Source organism: Fukomys damarensis, unplaced genomic scaffold (assembly GCF_012274545.1).
Source record: "Fukomys damarensis isolate Sample0158 unplaced genomic scaffold, DMR_v1.0_HiC HiC_scaffold_11, whole genome shotgun sequence".
NCBI lineage: Eukaryota > Metazoa > Chordata > Mammalia > Rodentia > Bathyergidae > Fukomys > Fukomys damarensis.
This window is the reverse complement of record NW_022900923.1, coordinates 7,979,024-7,995,673: the sequence shown is the minus strand read 5'-3', so window position 1 is coordinate 7,995,673 and position 16,650 is coordinate 7,979,024. Positions and strand designations below refer to the sequence as shown.

At 40.5% G+C, this 16,650-nt stretch overlaps 1 protein-coding gene across 5 annotated transcripts in view; it reads right to left on the bottom strand.

The window, feature by feature from the left end:
• Angel2 (angel homolog 2) overlaps window positions 1-308 on the bottom strand; it is a 16,283-nt gene extending 15,975 nt beyond the window's left edge. For 2 of the 5 annotated variants that reach the window (XM_010642542.1, XM_010642549.1), the window contains exon 1: window positions 24-308. In XM_010642542.1, the coding sequence (XP_010640844.1) occupies window positions 24-82 (59 nt within the window). In that variant the 5' untranslated portion in view covers window positions 83-308. The remainder of the gene's footprint in view (window positions 1-23) is intronic. The other 3 variants (XM_010642548.1, XM_010642552.3, XM_010642551.3) reach the window with 3 other exon arrangements.
• Between the last annotated feature and the right edge of the window lie 16,342 nt (window positions 309-16,650).

The following is a 16,650-nucleotide window of genomic DNA, read 5'->3' as shown; positions in this document are numbered from 1 at the left end:
CCTCCGGCCACAGCCCTACTGACCGGCCTCTGCCCACCACACAGCGGCCGTAGCCCCTCCTCACACAGCGCCAAGCTTCCATCTTTCCCTCCGTGGGCGTCCAGTTCCCAGGCCCCGCGCTCCACGCACACAAAAAAAAATCTACTGCACGCTCGCCGGCCTAAAGCTCCCCAAGGTCCCCATCACTCGGAGTCCCGGGTCGCGGCCCGGCTGCGAGGCATGCTGGGAGCTGCAGTCCCGCCGCCGGCCAGGCCGCCATCTTGCCCGGGAAGAGGCTGAACTCTGAACGAACTCCGGTTTGCGTTACAGAGCATGCGCACAGCGTGTGCAGCCGGGGAGCCAATTCCGAGTAGGGCTAGATTCCTGACTTTCCTCTTAAAGACACAGAGAGAATTAAAAGTCGGGGCAGCTTTTTTAAGACCTATGGGTAGGTTCGTGTATGAGAGCTAAGATTATAGATATACAGATAAATTATATAGATAGATGTAGATGATATATGTAATTTTGCCTCTTTATAATGGGAGATAAGATTCGTAATATATTCTTTATATATTATGTATGATGTATGTAATCCTACCTTTTTATAATGCAATGGGAAGATTCAAATGGTGAATGCCCAATTTGAGAAAATATCCTTTTCTGAGTTCCCATGGAACATTTTGTGGTAATGCGTCCACAGAATACATTTTATAAATGTTCATGTGTGTTGAGGGTCCGTCACTATCAAATCTAGTATAAAGTATAGATTCTTGGAAAATATTGAACGGAAGAGTGAGAGAGAGAACACTGAGAAAGAATAAAGTAGAGAGAGGAGGCAGGATCGCTGCTTTCATGGGGTATTTGGTAGAGGACTGTATACGTTTCTTGGTGTCTTATTTACTTTTCTATCCTTGCTGAGACAAAATACCCAGCACCCAAAGTTAAAGGAGGAAAGGTTTATTTAGCTCACAGTTTGTAGAGGTTTCAGTCCGTAATGGGCTAGCCCCAAGGCAGGGTGGCAAGGGAGGCAACAATTCCTAGAAGTCGACTGAAGGTAGCAAAGCAACAGAGGAAGTCTTTCTGCTCCTTTTGTCTTATTCAGATGGGTAGCACTCGCACCCATAATCCTAGTGCCCTCGAGTTTAGCATTGTACCAGGCATCTATCATGCACGCTAGATTCTGTAACCTCTGAAAAGCTCCGGGAGGCTTTGGGGAGAGGCGTCTAGACTCTAAGCCTAACAGTTGGAAAGGCTTTTTTTCCCTTTGTGTTGATTTTGAAAAATACTTTTCCCTCGGTGTATAGTTATTTTCATTACTCACAGTGTTTAGGTTCTATAAAATTGCTGAGAACACTGAATTAATGAATACTCAACTGTAAGGAAAACATAGGGCTAGTTATCTATGGGCCTCTGATCAGGTGATGAACCAATCGATACATAACTTGTTTTTAATGTGTGTTTATTTAAAGATTTATTTAATATTTTGTGTTAATTCATTAACTCGGAACTCAGCATCAACAGCACTACAACCCATTTTATCATTTGAATTAGGAACACTTAATTGTGAAATGGGGCGTGGGGCCCAAGCCCTCCCACGGTTGGACATAAATTCCTTCTCTCGTCTTCTGGGAAAGCCTCTAGGCCTTTTACAGCACTTCTAAGGATTTGGAACTGGCGTTTCAAGAATGAACCTGAACAGGAAAAGCCAGCATGTCATTGTAGTCAACAATGTGCCCTCTGCAGAACACAGCCATCCCCCTCCAGAATAGACACATGCTTCTCACAGGGTCATTCCACTGACAGGCAGCTTCTTCCCTTTCCCTCCCTGTGAAGTCTCCCACTACCAGGATTGACTGGGGGAGGCAGATTTTGAATTTTCAGCTCCTGGCCTCCAAGCTGGCTCAGCTGCACAATAAAGCTCTTTTGTTTTGCAAAGACTGCAAAGACTGTGTCATAGCTCTGGCTTCCCTGCTTACCAGGCAGCAAGCCCCTCCAAGAGCTATGCTTGAGGTCCATTCCAATAAGAAAAAAAAGTCAATGAAAATGTGGAGAAACTGCACATTGTGATACATACAGTACATGCCATGATACAGTCTAAGCACTCTGGAAGGCTGAGGCAGAGGGGTCAAGGCTGGATGATGCAGTGATTTAGCAAGACTGTCTCAAAATTAAAAGGGGCTGAGACGTAGCTCAGTGTGAAAACTCTGGCTGGATTCAATCCACAGTATTTCTTCTCACACTGTAAGACTTAAAGTCTCACTTCCACTCCACGGAGCGTGAACAGCCAGAAAGGCCTCCACGATGCTGGGCCCTAACACCCAGCGAGGCTTCGGGAGCTCGACGGAGAAACGAGAAACCCAGGAAGGAACACACCAGGCTAGATGGTAAATATACCTTTATTAGTCTGGCCAGACGGCACTCCCAGAGCCAGGTAGCTCAGAGAGGCAACTGCTCAGGGGCTTCCACTCCACGGAGCGTGAACAGCCAGAAAGGCCTCCACGATGCTGGGCCCTAACACCCAGCGAGGCTTCGGGAGCTCGACGGAGAAACGAGAAACCCAGGAAGGAACACACCAGGCTAGATGGTAAATATACCTTTATTAGTCTGGCCAGACGGCACTCCCAGAGCCAGGTAGCTCAGAGAGGCAACTGCTCAGGGGCTGAGGTACTTTTTATAAGGTTTTTCTAAACAACAAGTCAGGGAATTCACAGAACAAGATTGCAAACACATTGCTTATCTCATGCAGGAAATGTTCTACCATCACCTTTTGTCAAACCATTTGCCCCTGGGCGGGCTGTTAACCAAGGTAGCAATTAGCATATGAAGAAACACAGTCTGGCCTATTAGCACTCATCCAGGCCAGCGCCAGTGAGAGCAGAGGTGTCTTGTGGAACGCTCCAGGGCCGCCTGATCTGTCCGACCTGCGCGCTAGTTGTTTCAAAACTCCTCATAGAGCCGGGCGTGGTGGCGCACGCCTGTAGTCCCAGGACTCCGGAGGCTGAGGCAGGAGGATCGCTGTGAGCTCGAGACCAGCCTGGGCTACAGATCAGGCGGCCCTGGAGCGTTCCACAGGACACCTCTGCTCTCACTGGCGCTGGCCTGGATGAGTGCCCGGGCCAGCGGGGGCTGCCCCCAAGGACAATCCCTCTTCCCGCAAGCCTGTGGCCTCTGCTCCCCATGTCCGCTTCGTCCTCAGTCACGCCAGGCCCGGCGGGGTCACATGGCTCCTTGGCAAGCCGGTTCCCAGCGGAGGAGTCCCTCTTGCTGTTAGAGGACTCTCCTCTTTCTTTGTCCTCTCCATTCTTACTTTTGTTTTCTGTATGCGCATATCCTTCAATAAACTTCCCCTTTTGTATTTATTTAAGGCTGGTGGACGTTCTTTTAGCAGATCGAGCCAAATTAATTAGGAGACCGAGTGCGGCAAAGGGCAATAAATAAAATTTGTCCTTACAGTCTGACCGTTTGGCAATCTCTGTACATTGGCTTCCCCCCATATGCTGCAGTATACATCCGAATAAATCCCCTTTCAGATGGCATACTTTTACCTATTTATGATTTCTATCCTCACTAGAGCACATTAAACTGGTACATTAAGAGCTGGTAATACCAAAGACCACTGACAACAAAAGCAGCTAGTAGCTGGAGCTGGGAACACTGAAGATGGTTAGCAGCAGAGATCAGTAGAAAGTGTCAGAGAATTGTTGGCAGTCACCCTCTCCAGTGGCCAAGAGATCCCAAGACCTATAGTAGCTGGTTACTCCAAGAAGCAAGGAAGGATGCTAACCCTAAAAGATCTGAGATTCAAGCTCCAGGTTGTTAACACTAAAAGAGATGCACTCTGCCAGTTCATGATTTCTATATGATTTGAGCAAGAACCCTCAGCTGATCGGTAAAATTGGGAAGCCCATACAGGGACCCCGCCCTTTATAGGACCCTGAAAAAGAGGGTCATCAGCAGTAGAGAAATGGCTCAAGAACTGGCTCATTTCTGATTTCTGCCTCATACACTGCTAAGATCCACACCAATCATTGGTAAGAACAGAGCTCCTTTAATGAAATAAATCATATAATTTAATTAATATCTTTCAGAGGTATAACAACACCTCACATTTATGTGAGGCCATAAGACCTTTATGAATTATAGACACACAGACATATTGAGAATTTATGGCTTTGATGATATAGTTTCAACTATGAGTCAAGAGTAAACAGAAAAGCATAAAGATTCACCAGTCTGGATATCAAAGAGTTGTTCTCTTTCCTATTGGATGTGAAATTTTTGGGTTGAATTAGAAATAGAATAATAAGCAAAAAAGACTAACAACCAGATTTTCTGTTGTCTCTCATTCAACAGAAAAATAGACCTCTATAAACAATTAATTCTTGTACAGAGATTGCCAAACTAGTTTTTATAGCCATTAACAATAAAACTAATCCTCACCCTTGCCAGGATCACGGGTATGATACATATTTAATTAAAGCAAGCTTTTCCCCACTTAGCTAACACGATGATTAAAGCCATTCTTTTAAATGCTTGTGACTCTTCCTAAAGCTAAAGTTTCTGTTGGAATTGTACTGACCCCCCAGTGGAGGGTGGCATGGCTGGGTACACAAGAATGTGTGCACCTCCTTGGGGGTTCAAAAACAAGTTATTTCAAATAGTCATTAGTAATAGAGTGCTATTTAAGCTATTATGATTGAAGTTAATTACATTTTCTACAGTTTCCATCTGTTCATTAAGTTGTCTTTTCACAGTTGGATGAGGCCTGAACCCGTCCATTCAGAAAACTTCAAAGGATAGAAACAATACTGTTCTGTATGAGTGTGCTTTCTTACAATTATGCTTTCTTTGGTCTACATTCTTTGTTCTGCAATGAAGTTGAGCTTGTAAGTCAAAACTAAGGCAGTAACGCTGTCCACCAGTTTATACAGAACTCACAGTATCTATGACTTTTAAAAACTGATATCTGTTAAAAAAAAAAGAAATTTGTTTCAACAGATGACTGTGTATGATACCATGTGGTGAAAATGAATTCAGACTTATTAAATGACCAACTTGTTAAATCTTCTCAGTGTCTGTGATTTTTTTTTTTTTTTTTTTTTGGTACCGGGGATTGAACTCAGGACCTTATGCCTGCGAAGCAGGCGGTGGAACCACTGAGCGAAATCCCCGGCTCAGTGTTTACTTATCAGCACAATACATACAGGAAAACGGTTGATGGCATATTGAATAGTTTTAATGAATAAATTGTTCTGGAAACCACAAAACAAACATACTGAACATGTATCTTCTCTATTGAGTGTTTATTTTAATGGCTACATTTCTAAAGGACCACACAGCCTAGATTTATTAACATCAGATAACAATAATTTAAAATATAGAAAAGTCTCTCTTACTATAGAAATTTAAAAGTTCACTATTTGTACAATAAATAAGGGAGAGAACTGTTCAGCAGTCAAATAGTCAATATAGAATACAAGCAGTTAAGTGGGGCCAAAGGATAGATGTATATCATGCATTCTTATCTATCAATGATGTATTTTTTGATTTGCACGTTTTCTCTCTGTATCAGGTATTTTTATTTCTATTAGACTGAGGCATGAGAATCAAGAGTTTGAGGTCAGTCTGAGAAATACTATTTTAAAAACAAAGAAAAAGCCCACCAACAAAAACCATATCTATGACATATACTAGCCAGAGAAATATTATATTATGTAATGTCCTGAAATAATGTCTACCCCCCTTGGGGTACTGGGAACTGAACCTAAATGCCACAGAGCTACATCCACAGCATTTTCTTTTTGGTACCAGGAATCGACCTCAGGACCTCACACTTGCCAGGCAGGTGCTATGCTGCTGAGCTATATCTGCAGTCCCAATCCATCCACAGCTCTTTTAAAAAATTCGGGGAAGAGTTCCAAGTTTTGAGACAGGGTTTCACTAAATTACCTGGGTGGGACTCAAACTTGTGAGCCTCCTGTTTTAGCCACCCTTGGTGCTGGGATTACCGGTGTGTACCACCATAAGTTAAGTGCTCAGTCCTACAAGATTCCTCTGTACAAGTTGGCCAAGAGTCTCAGGTTGTGACCTGTATTTCTGATCAATCAGGTAGAAATTGCGAGTTCATAATACCCACTCCTTGGGGTTGTTACCGGAGTCTTAGGCTAGAGCAGGGGCCTGGTTTTGTGGGGGTGAGGTCACAAGAGACTAAGTCTGATCACTTGCCTTAAAAAAAATAACGGGTGCTGGGGATTTAGCTCAGTGGTTCCACCGCCTGCCTTGCAAGTGCAAGGACCTGAGTTCGATCCCTGGTACAAAAAAAAAAAAAAAGAGAAAAAAAAGAACGGAAAAAATAAAGTAGGAAAGGAATTTTCTTAGTATAGCCACAGGGGACCAAGCATCCTCAGCCTTGTCCTTGAGGCACTAACAAGAACAGAATACATAGGGAAGGAACAAAAGGAGCAGGGGCGGGCACAGAGTTAGACAGCATTGGTCAGGCTGGTCTGGTGGCTTATTACCTCAGGATGGTCATGTGGAGCCTTGTGAGCTGTAAGGAAGAAGCTGCTGCCGCCTAGGGGTAGTTTAAGCTGTTGTCACAGGATGTCTAACAATCTGACATTTAGTTCCTGGAATTTGAGGTGACTGCAGGAAAGAATGACTCAGAAGAAAAAAGTCAGAAAGGAAGATGAACTTCATTCCTTCAGGTGTAAGGCAATAGCTAGGGACTTCTAGGCATGACTGCAGCAGTCTTGAAAGAGGGCTGTTACTGGCCTAATTTAATACCATTTTGTCCTCTCTGCAGCTTCCTTTTAAACTTTTTTCCTTTCGAGCCGCTCTTTTCTAGTCACCTTAGATTCCAAGAACAGCAGGTCTTATTTTTTTGTTTGTTTGTTTGTTTGTTTTTTGGTACCAGGGACTGAACTTGGGGCCTTTCGCTTTCGAGGCAGGTAACTGCACCACCAGCAGGTCTTATTGACAAACCTCTTTATAGCAGGAGACCAAAACTACCCCCAAGGAGCAGCCAAACCTGAAAGAGCAGGTTACCCAATGATAGAATCCCCAGCATGGATGCAATGACTCCCTAAGAGAAACCAAGGCTGCCCCCCATAAGCAGGAGCAATAATCTCTTGATGAAAACTGAATCACCCCCTGAAACACTGATGACTTTCCTGGAGGCTCACAGAACCTAGGCCTGAGATAATGATCAACCAGACCACCATCTGACAGATCACCTACACGGCCAGCTGTGCAAACTCACAGTCCTTGCCTGTGTTCCTCTCCTTAATAAAGCCTGAAAATTCCTAATTAGTCCCTTGAAGATAGATCTTATAACCAGCATGGCAAAATGTAACTTTAAGAGTTATTTTTTCCTTTAAAGACAAGTGGCTTTTCCAGGCTTCCTCAGGCTGAGGGAATGGACAGCCACCCCCATCTCTCTTCCACCCGGATGACTGAACAAAAGCTTGTAGCTGGAGGTAGAAGTCCAGTTTCATTTCCACGGGGAATTGAAGGAAGTGGAGAGATGCAGGAAGGTATTAAGCAGGTCTGCAATTCTGTTATCTTATCATATGCCCATTTCTGTCTTCATTATCCCCATTATCATATCCCGATTAGCCCCATCATATTCACCATTCCTTGCTTAGTAGCTCTTCTCTTTTGTGTGCAGTGGGCTCACGGCAGGCAGCATGTTTGGCGGGCGGTCCTCCTAGGGCTTTCAGCAGGGTGTGATGCAGCAGATGGTGGGGACCAAGAAGGGATGAGACAAGTCTGCAGGTCTGTTACTTTGCTGTATTCCCTCCCCACACTGGTCCTTGCTATAAAAAACCCTTGCACACCATGCCGGGCACGCCTGTAATCCCAGCACTCGGGAGGCTGAGGCAGGAGGATCGGATCGCTGTGAGTTCGAGACCAGCCTGGGCTACATAGTGAGTTCCAGGTCAGTCTCAACTACATAGTGAGACCCTGTCTCAAAAAACAAAAACAAACCCCCAAAACAAAAATAAAACCCTTGTACACCTTATACATGGTAAGATGGTGATCTGAAGTGAATGGGTTCTTAAATCTCCTTGGAGCTTGCTCTGAATAAATCCTTTTTATGGAAATAAATAGCCTCCTTCGATTTGGCCTGAATTAAACACAAGAACCTGAATGTATGAACGTGAGTGGCTAGTAACAATCTTACGTCACTGAACCTCTTTATCTGTTCATTTTAGCGTGGCCCTACTGATCAAAGCTCTTTTTTGTTCTATTTCACTGCTCATCCCCTTGATTGCGGTATTGGGATGGTGACAGAGCTTCGTTTGTTGGGACCCCCAGAGCAGGGGTTTTCACCCCAAAACTTGAATAACATTCTGGAATAAAATGTTGCACATGCCGGAAGTTGATAATCTGTTGCATATGATGTCCTAGCAAATCCTGAACTCTTAGCTTGATGACTTCAGGCATAAAGGGGGAGGATGACCAGTTTTAGAGGAACGCTCTTTCAATGACTGCGTGCAGAGTGGAACAAGGATCTGACCCAAAGTTTAAGCTAGCCAAAAAGACAGATACAAAATAAAGGTGGAGATGCCAAGCTTTTATCTGACTTTTAGTTACCCATCAGACATCTGCAGTAAAGTCAGTGCTTTTAGAAAAAGTAGCCCCTAAGCCCCCAAAACAGCAACTCAAATAACTCAAGGAAAGGCCTTACTCACATTTATCCATTCATTATAAGGGATAATGCTAAGGGGGGGGGGCTCACTGCCTGACATGCATACAAGCTAATGATAGGGCACCATCTTTAGCCCCCCAAATTTATTCAGGACAAGAGAGGAAATAAAGTTCAAATCTGCCATACCAATCAGTTGTTATCGAGGGAATTTATATATAGGAAGGGAGATGGACAAAGCCTGTTGACGGATAGCAAGAAAGGCAAGTTTTATGAGTCTTTTGTGCGGGGAAGGACGGTCACTATGGCTCTCCATAGGTTGCATGTCTCTTTGGGAGGGGGCATTACCACGATTTTGAGCTTGTGATGTCACAAGGCATCGGTCTGACGAGCTGGCTTCCTCTGTGCATGTGCATTCCTGAAAAACTGGTTCTCAACCACCATTGAGTGGATTCCAGAGGCACTTCCTGAAAGAGGACTTAAAGACTTTGTTATTTAAGGAATACGTTTCCAGGTGTGTCCAGGTCTTAGCCACTTTCAATATTACAAAGAATACAGAGAATCAGCCCAATGGATGAGAGGCACAGGGCAAAGTCGGTAGGAAGGGGCATGGAGTTTCCATGTTCTCTCCTGCCTGTATCCTCCAGGACCCTGGCCATGATCAGTAATAATGGAGCTCTCTGAGCTCTGTCCTTCTGGGTTTCTAAAATAAAGGTCATATAGGTATGATTGATTATATCACTGGCCACTGATATAATCAACGGAAGGTGGAGTCTTGGTTCAACCTTCACAACTTTTCCTTTCACCAAGGTTTGAGGATGGAACTGAAAGTTCTAATCATAGTTGATTCCCCCAGCAACTGGGAACCCATCCTGAGGCTCTTCAGGCGACTCCAGCCGCAAGTTAATTCATTAGTATACAAAGAGGCATTTATCCCTATTATCATTATTCTAAGGATTTTAGCAGTTGTGCACCAGGAAACAGGTACCAAGACCAAATCCATAAATCTTATTATAAATCACAACATAAAAAATATGAGAAAATGTAAAAATGGAATTAAAGTGTTTGTAGGTGGGGAGGGGAGGAGGAGGTGAAGGGAGGGCGGAGACAAGGGTAAAAAATGAGAACCAAGACCTGTCATGTAAAGGTACAAGATCCCAGTAATGAATGTAACTGTACTGTCTACCTAGAATGTACCAATAAATTCAATTTAAATAAAAATAAATAAATAAATCACAACATATACCAGAAAGCAGGGAGAAAGACCAAATATATATATAAATATATAAAACATAAACATGTAAATATGAAAGTATAATATTTATATGTAAATATAAATAGTCCTGGGTATTAACACAGACTCTGCACTTCTCAGCTGTGGCATTGGGCACATATATCATTGATCACAGTTATCTGTAAAATGGGGATAACAATACTTATTTAATGAAATACTGTGAGGATAAAATGATAGATGTAAACAGGCTAAAATTCTTGTCAATTTTGTATGAAAAATTTTGAATTTATAAAAGTTGGTTAAACTAGCTTATATTAATAGATAATACACATATAACAGAACTTTATGTAAATCTTTTCAGAAAGACTACAGAGCAAAATTTAAAGACAAGAACTATATAAAATTAGATTGAAACTAATGCAACATAATTTCAATAAGAAAGGAAGTACAGTTTTACCTTGGTTTACGAACTTAACTTGTATGATTTTGGAAGAGGTGGCTACAGTTGTGGTTGTCATCCAGTGCAGGGTTTACAAACAACAACACAATTTTGGCAAATGCTTCTGTTTGTGAACCAAATTGTTTGCAAACAAAAGCATTTGTGAACCAAGGCATCACTGTATTCATCTGATATTTTCAGGTTTTCTAGGCGAGGAAGAATATACCATTGTAGAATAATCTATGTTGAATTATGGGATGATATAAATTTCTTCTGTTCTTCCAGAAACCAAATACCCTTTGTAAAATCTCTCATATTATTAAAGTTACATAATCATATATATATTTTTTCATAACATTCACATGTAATTATAGGGTCTAAAACTATTTTGACCTTTTGCTCTTATTAAACAGAATTTGGTGATACATAGATTGCAAGGAAAAGCTAAAAAATGATGAAAATAAAAATTGAAGTGTGTCTTAACTCCCACACATGTTCTTATACATCATTTTCTACCCCCAAATTCTGGAAAATGCTTGAATAGAGCCTACCAACTCTCCCAATAAAAATATCTCAGGTTGTCATGGTGACCTAGCTCTTTCCCTTGTAGGACCTTGTAGTCTAGTGCAATAATTTCCCAATTTTTCATGATTGGAGAATCCTTCCCTTCTTTTTTTCATTATTTCCAGCCTAACATCACACTTGGACTGCTAATATACTAGCAAATTAAAGATTGAAATTAGAACAAGGTGGATTTAATTAATAGTCTTACAATAGTTAACTAGTTCAAAAACTCGATAAAGTCCTCCATGACTATATATTCTGCAGTAGTTCTTGATTAAAAACATCACAGCACTCAGCCTTTTCTGGAATTCCTAATAACGAAAAACAAAACACCCCAAATCAAAAATACAGGTCACGATGTTCAGGTACAAGTTCAGAAATTTGGTAATAAGGATATAAAATTCAGGTTAGCTCTCTCTTCCCTCTACTGCTAAACCCTTTCCTCTTTTCATCTCTCAGTCCAAGAATGGGGTTTGTGGATTTGTGAGTCTCTATTGTGTAAGGATTTGTAGATGTTATGGATTTGTGCTCACCTTTGAGAGAAGACCTTGGTGGCTGATCTGGTCTGTTGTAGGGCTCCTACACTTATCTTTCTGGGAAAGTATTAAGGAGCAGGAGTAGACCACAGCAGGAGTTCTCAGACAGAGAGGAGTGGGGTGAGTGATAGAATGTCATAAGAGAATATGAGTAATTTGTATTTAAGCAAGAGAAAAAACAAGCTGAGTGTGGTGGTGTATGCGTATTATCCCAGCACTGTGGGAGGTTAAGGCAAGATGATCACAGCTGAGGTATTTTAGTGACTTAGTGAGACCTGTTTCAAAATAAAAAATAAAAAGGGGTCAGTGCAGGGGTCCTGAGTTCAATCCTCAGTACTGCAAAACAAAAAGCAACTAATCAAAGAAATAAACAAAAGAAAAACACTTTCTGTAGTTGTCTGATTATCCATTTGAGGAAACTGTATTTTGTTTGTTAAAAATGAATAAATAAATGACTACTTACTGATGTGTTTTCCATGTATCGACTCTGCTTGTGCCAAAATTAGAGCATTATCTGAAAAGATGTCCTTTATGATAGTTAACAATTAAGGTGTTAAGTTATTATGTTAGTGGTGTATTACTATACCAAAATACCTAAGATAATCAGCTTAAAAAGAGAAAAGGTTTGGGCAAGTGCAAGATCCTGAGTTTGATCCCTGGTACAAGAGAGAGACAGAAAGAGAGGGAAATAGAGAGAGAAAGGGAGAATGAGAGAGAGAGAAACAGAGAGAGAGAGAAGGAGAGTGAGAGAGAGACAGATGGAGAGAGAGGGAGGGAGGGAGAGAGGGGACCTTTATTATGAGGTGGGGAGTACGCAGTGGAGCAAGCTGCTCATCTCATGGCAGCAGGGAAGAAAAGGCAGAGCAAGAGGCAAGGATGAGACAATCCTTTTCAAGTGCTTACCCCCAGTGAACCTAGAACCTCCTGCCAGTCTCCATCTCCTCGGTCTAAAGGCCTGTCACCTCCCAGCACTGCTGTAGGACTAAGTCTTTAACACATGGGCCTTGGGGAGACGTTCGAGATCCAAACTATAGCAGATGTGCATCTACGGATTCCATTTAATAAATTTTACGTTCTTTGACATCTAAAACTGGGATGTCAGGGATAGTTGAGGTAAGAAAAAAAAAAGATGTTAGAGAATTTTTGAGTATTTTAAAGGTATGCAAAAGTTCACCAAAACCTCAAGTACCTTTGTTTTTATTGTTATTATATGAACTTAATAAGCTTACATTTGTTACTCGATTCTGGTCAGAATCTCATCAGTAGTTATGTGTTGATTAATCATTAAAAAAGGAAACAAATAACTTCAAATATTTAATTTACTTAGCATAAAAAATCTTGAGTTTTTTTCTATTTAATTTGGTCATGTCTGTGCAAATAAAAGAAATTATTTATTTCTTTTTAATAACCTATTTTTTGTTTGCTTGCTTGCTGTTTGGATCCTCCACTACAATTCCTTTTTTTTTTTTTGGTACAGGGCCTCCAATACAATTCTGAGTAGAAGTGATAGAACTGAACTTACTTATCTCATTTCTGATCTTAGCAGGAGTCTTTCATCACCAAGTAATGCTAATTTTAATTCTTTTCTTGGTAGATGCTCTTTGTAAATATAAGGAAGTTTCTTTCATTTTTAGTTTACAAAGAGTTTAATCGTGAATCTATATGGTATGTTTCAAATGCTTTTTATGTGTCCAGTGAGACAATATATCATATGGATTTTATTTTATTTATTTTTTATTTTTTTGGTTTTTTGAGTCAGGGTCTCACTAGGTAGTTCTGGAACTCACTATGGAGCCCAGGCTGGTCTCAAACTTGCAGTGATCCTCCTGCCTCAGCCTCCCAAGTGCTGGGATTACAGGTGTGCACCACCATGCCCGACATATCTTTTTATGTATTATATGGCTATAATATGGCGTATTACATTGATTGACTTTTGTTTGTTTGTTTTTTGAAACAGGGTTTTGCTGTGTAATTGAGGGTGTCTAAGAACTGACTATGTAGCCCAGGCTGGCCTTGAATTTATGATGATAGAGAAAACTTTTGCAAATAATCTAAAAACCTAAAAAATGTTAGAAAATAACTGCTGCCTTTTGCTCCTGTAATTTGCTTTTTTGTTTGTTTAACAAAAGCACCTGAGGTTTCACCATTGAAGCTTTAATCTTTTTTTTTTTGTTTTTTGTTTTTGGTGCCAAGGATCAAACTCGGGCCCTTGCACCTGCGAGGCAGGTAGCAGAACCACTGAGCCAAATCCCTGGCCCTCACCATTGAAGCTTGAAGGCACATAGACCCAATTAAACTTAACAAATGCCTGAGGTGCTAAGCCTAATCCCAGGATGAGACCAACATTTTTTTTGTGTTTGTTTTTTTGAGACAGGGTCTCACTATGTAGTCGAGACTGACCTGGAACTCATTATGCAGCCCAGACTGGTCTCAAACTCGCAGCGATTCTCCTGCTTCAGCTTCCCGGGTGCTGGGATTACAGGTGTGCACCACCATGCCTGGCTGAGACCAAAGTTTTAAAGATAACAGTCCCTGAGCTATAAAACCCTCTGTAAACTATATGGCCATAAGGGTATCAAGATGGAAAGAATAATTGTTAACTCTGTTTTTCTTTATTATATCTGAAATAGATTTTTCTGTTTACACCGCTTAGGTTGGGTAATATTTTTCAAGTCTCATGAACTTTAATAAGTTGAGTGGATAGCCAAGATCCTTTTACATATATTGGTTATACTAGTACATTTTTTTTTTTTTGGTACCAGGGTTCGAACTCAGGACCTTGCACTTGCAAGGCAGAAGCAGTGCCACTGAGCTAAATTCCAGCCCTCCCTAACTATAAAGTCAAAAAATTAACTGTCTTGTGATCCTGATTTGTGTATCGGTAAACTGAAGAAATGAAATGTAACCACCTGAATGAGGTCATGGCTGTAACACCTCATAAAAGAAGCTGTAACCCAGTAGGGGATCAATCACTGGCACTGCTTTAGTGTGATGGGCCTTTTGTTGACAAAATAAACCTTTTATTATTTTACTTCCATTCTGTGTCTCTGCTTGTCATTTACTAATTCTTTCCACAACAATGGTGATCCTCCTGCCTCAGTGTCCCAAATAGGTGTATATCACTATGCCTAGCTGATTTATGTTGAACTACCTCTGTATTTTTGGAATAAATTCCATTTGATCATGGACTATACTTACTTCACTATGCTTCTGAATTCTGTGTGCTAGTTTGTTTTTAATTGTTGGCATATTGAGTATATACATATGTTGTTTCCATCATTTCTTCCCTAAATGCTTGATAGAATTCACCACTGAAAAGCATATTGGTGCAGTCATTTTTGGGTTTCAAATTAAGAATTCAAATTCTTTAATATAGGGCTATTCATATAGTTAATCTTAAGTAGGCTTTGGTAGTTTATGTCTTTTAAGAAAAAATATTAGGGCCAGGGATTTAGCTCAGTGGTGCCACACTTGCCTTACAAGTGCAATGTTCTGGCTTTGATTCCCAGTACCAGAAAAAAAAAAAATCAATTTCTTGGCATATAGTTGTTCACAAAGTTCTCTTATTTTTCCTTTAGGGACTATAGAATGTATAGTGATATATCTTCTTTTATTCCTGATATCCATATTGCGATTTCTCATTTTTCCTTAAGCCTTCTGACTAGAAGTTTGTTTCGAGATTATTTCTCTGCAAAAAAAAAGTTTTTGGTTGTGTTGATTTTTCCTGTTACATTTACTTTCTTGTTACATTTATTTGTTTCTTTATTTTTTTCTTTCTGATGCTTAATTTGGGTCTAATTTATTCTTTTCTTGTTTTGTTAAGATAGAAGCTTAGGGCCGGGGATTTAGCTCAGTGGTTCGGTGGCCTGCCTTGAAAGTGCAAGGACCTGAGTTCGATCCCCGGTACCAAAAAAAAAAAAAAAGAAGCTTAGATTGTTGGTTCACCTTTTTTCTACATGCCATCAAAGGTCATACTTTTTTTTTTCATGTTAGCATTACTTCACTTGGGCCCTACAATTTTTTGTTATATTTCAGCTTTTAGTGAATTCCAAATATCTTTAAAGGTCTCTTGTCATTTATTCTTTGATCCAGAAGTTTTGAAGAATTCATTAGCTGGGTGTGGTGGCGCATGGCTTTAATCCCAGCACTCCGGAAGCTGAGGCAGGAGTGATCATGTGAGTTTGAGACCAGCCTTGGCTACATAGTGAGTTCCAGGTCAGTCTCAACTACATAGTGAAACCCTGTCTGAAAAAAAGCAAAAAAAAAAAGAGGCCAGGGATTTAGCTCAGTGGTTCCGCTCTTGCCTCGCAATTGCAAGGACACCGAGTTTGATCCTGGGTACCAAAAAAAAAATAATAATTCTTTTATTTTACTTTCAAGTATTCATAAATTGTACAGATAACTTTCTACTATTAACTTCTAGGGATCACAAAGCACATACAATTTTTTTATTAGTCTTTTAAAACTTGTTGACATTTATTTTATAGCCGAGAATATGTTTTAATATCTTGTGTACAATCAAACAAATATGATCTGCTGAGAGAATATTCTGTAAATGGTTACTGGGTGGAAATGGTTGATAAGAACTTTTAAGGTGATTTATTTTGAAACATTTTAATCAGTTACTGAGAGAAGTGTTGAAATCTTTACTACTGTAATTTGGGTATTTTTTTTCTTTTAGTTTTTTCTTAAAGTTTAGTTTCTTTTAGTTTTTTACTTTAAAATTTCTTAAATCTTTTTAGTAGTGTTTTCAAGCTATATCACTTTCCACTCTATTATTATATTATTGTTATATATATATTTTTGGTACTGGGGATTGAACTCAGGACCTTGTCCTTGCCAGGCAGGCAGCGGAACCACTGAGCTAAATCCCTCGTCCTCCATTCTTTTATTTTTAACTAATGACACTTTGTGAATCAATGAAATTTAGAGAAAGGAGAGAAAACACGTCTGGCACCTAAGTGGCTTAAGGAATGAATGTAGATTTAAGGACATGCTGTCTGAGAAGAGGCAGGTGGTGAGAAAAAGATTAAATATATACAAAAGATGTCAAGGTGTCACTGATAGAACAATGACATTAGGTCTGCCAAAGATGATGGGATTGGCACATAAGTGGACTAATTTCTTTTTTAAAAAATAGTAGGCGCATGGTGCACGTTTCCCAAATTGCTATTCCTAAGACTCCCCAAAAGTTTTTTTAGTTGGGCCTACTGGCACTTACTTGTGTGTGTGTGTGTGTGTGTGTGTGTGT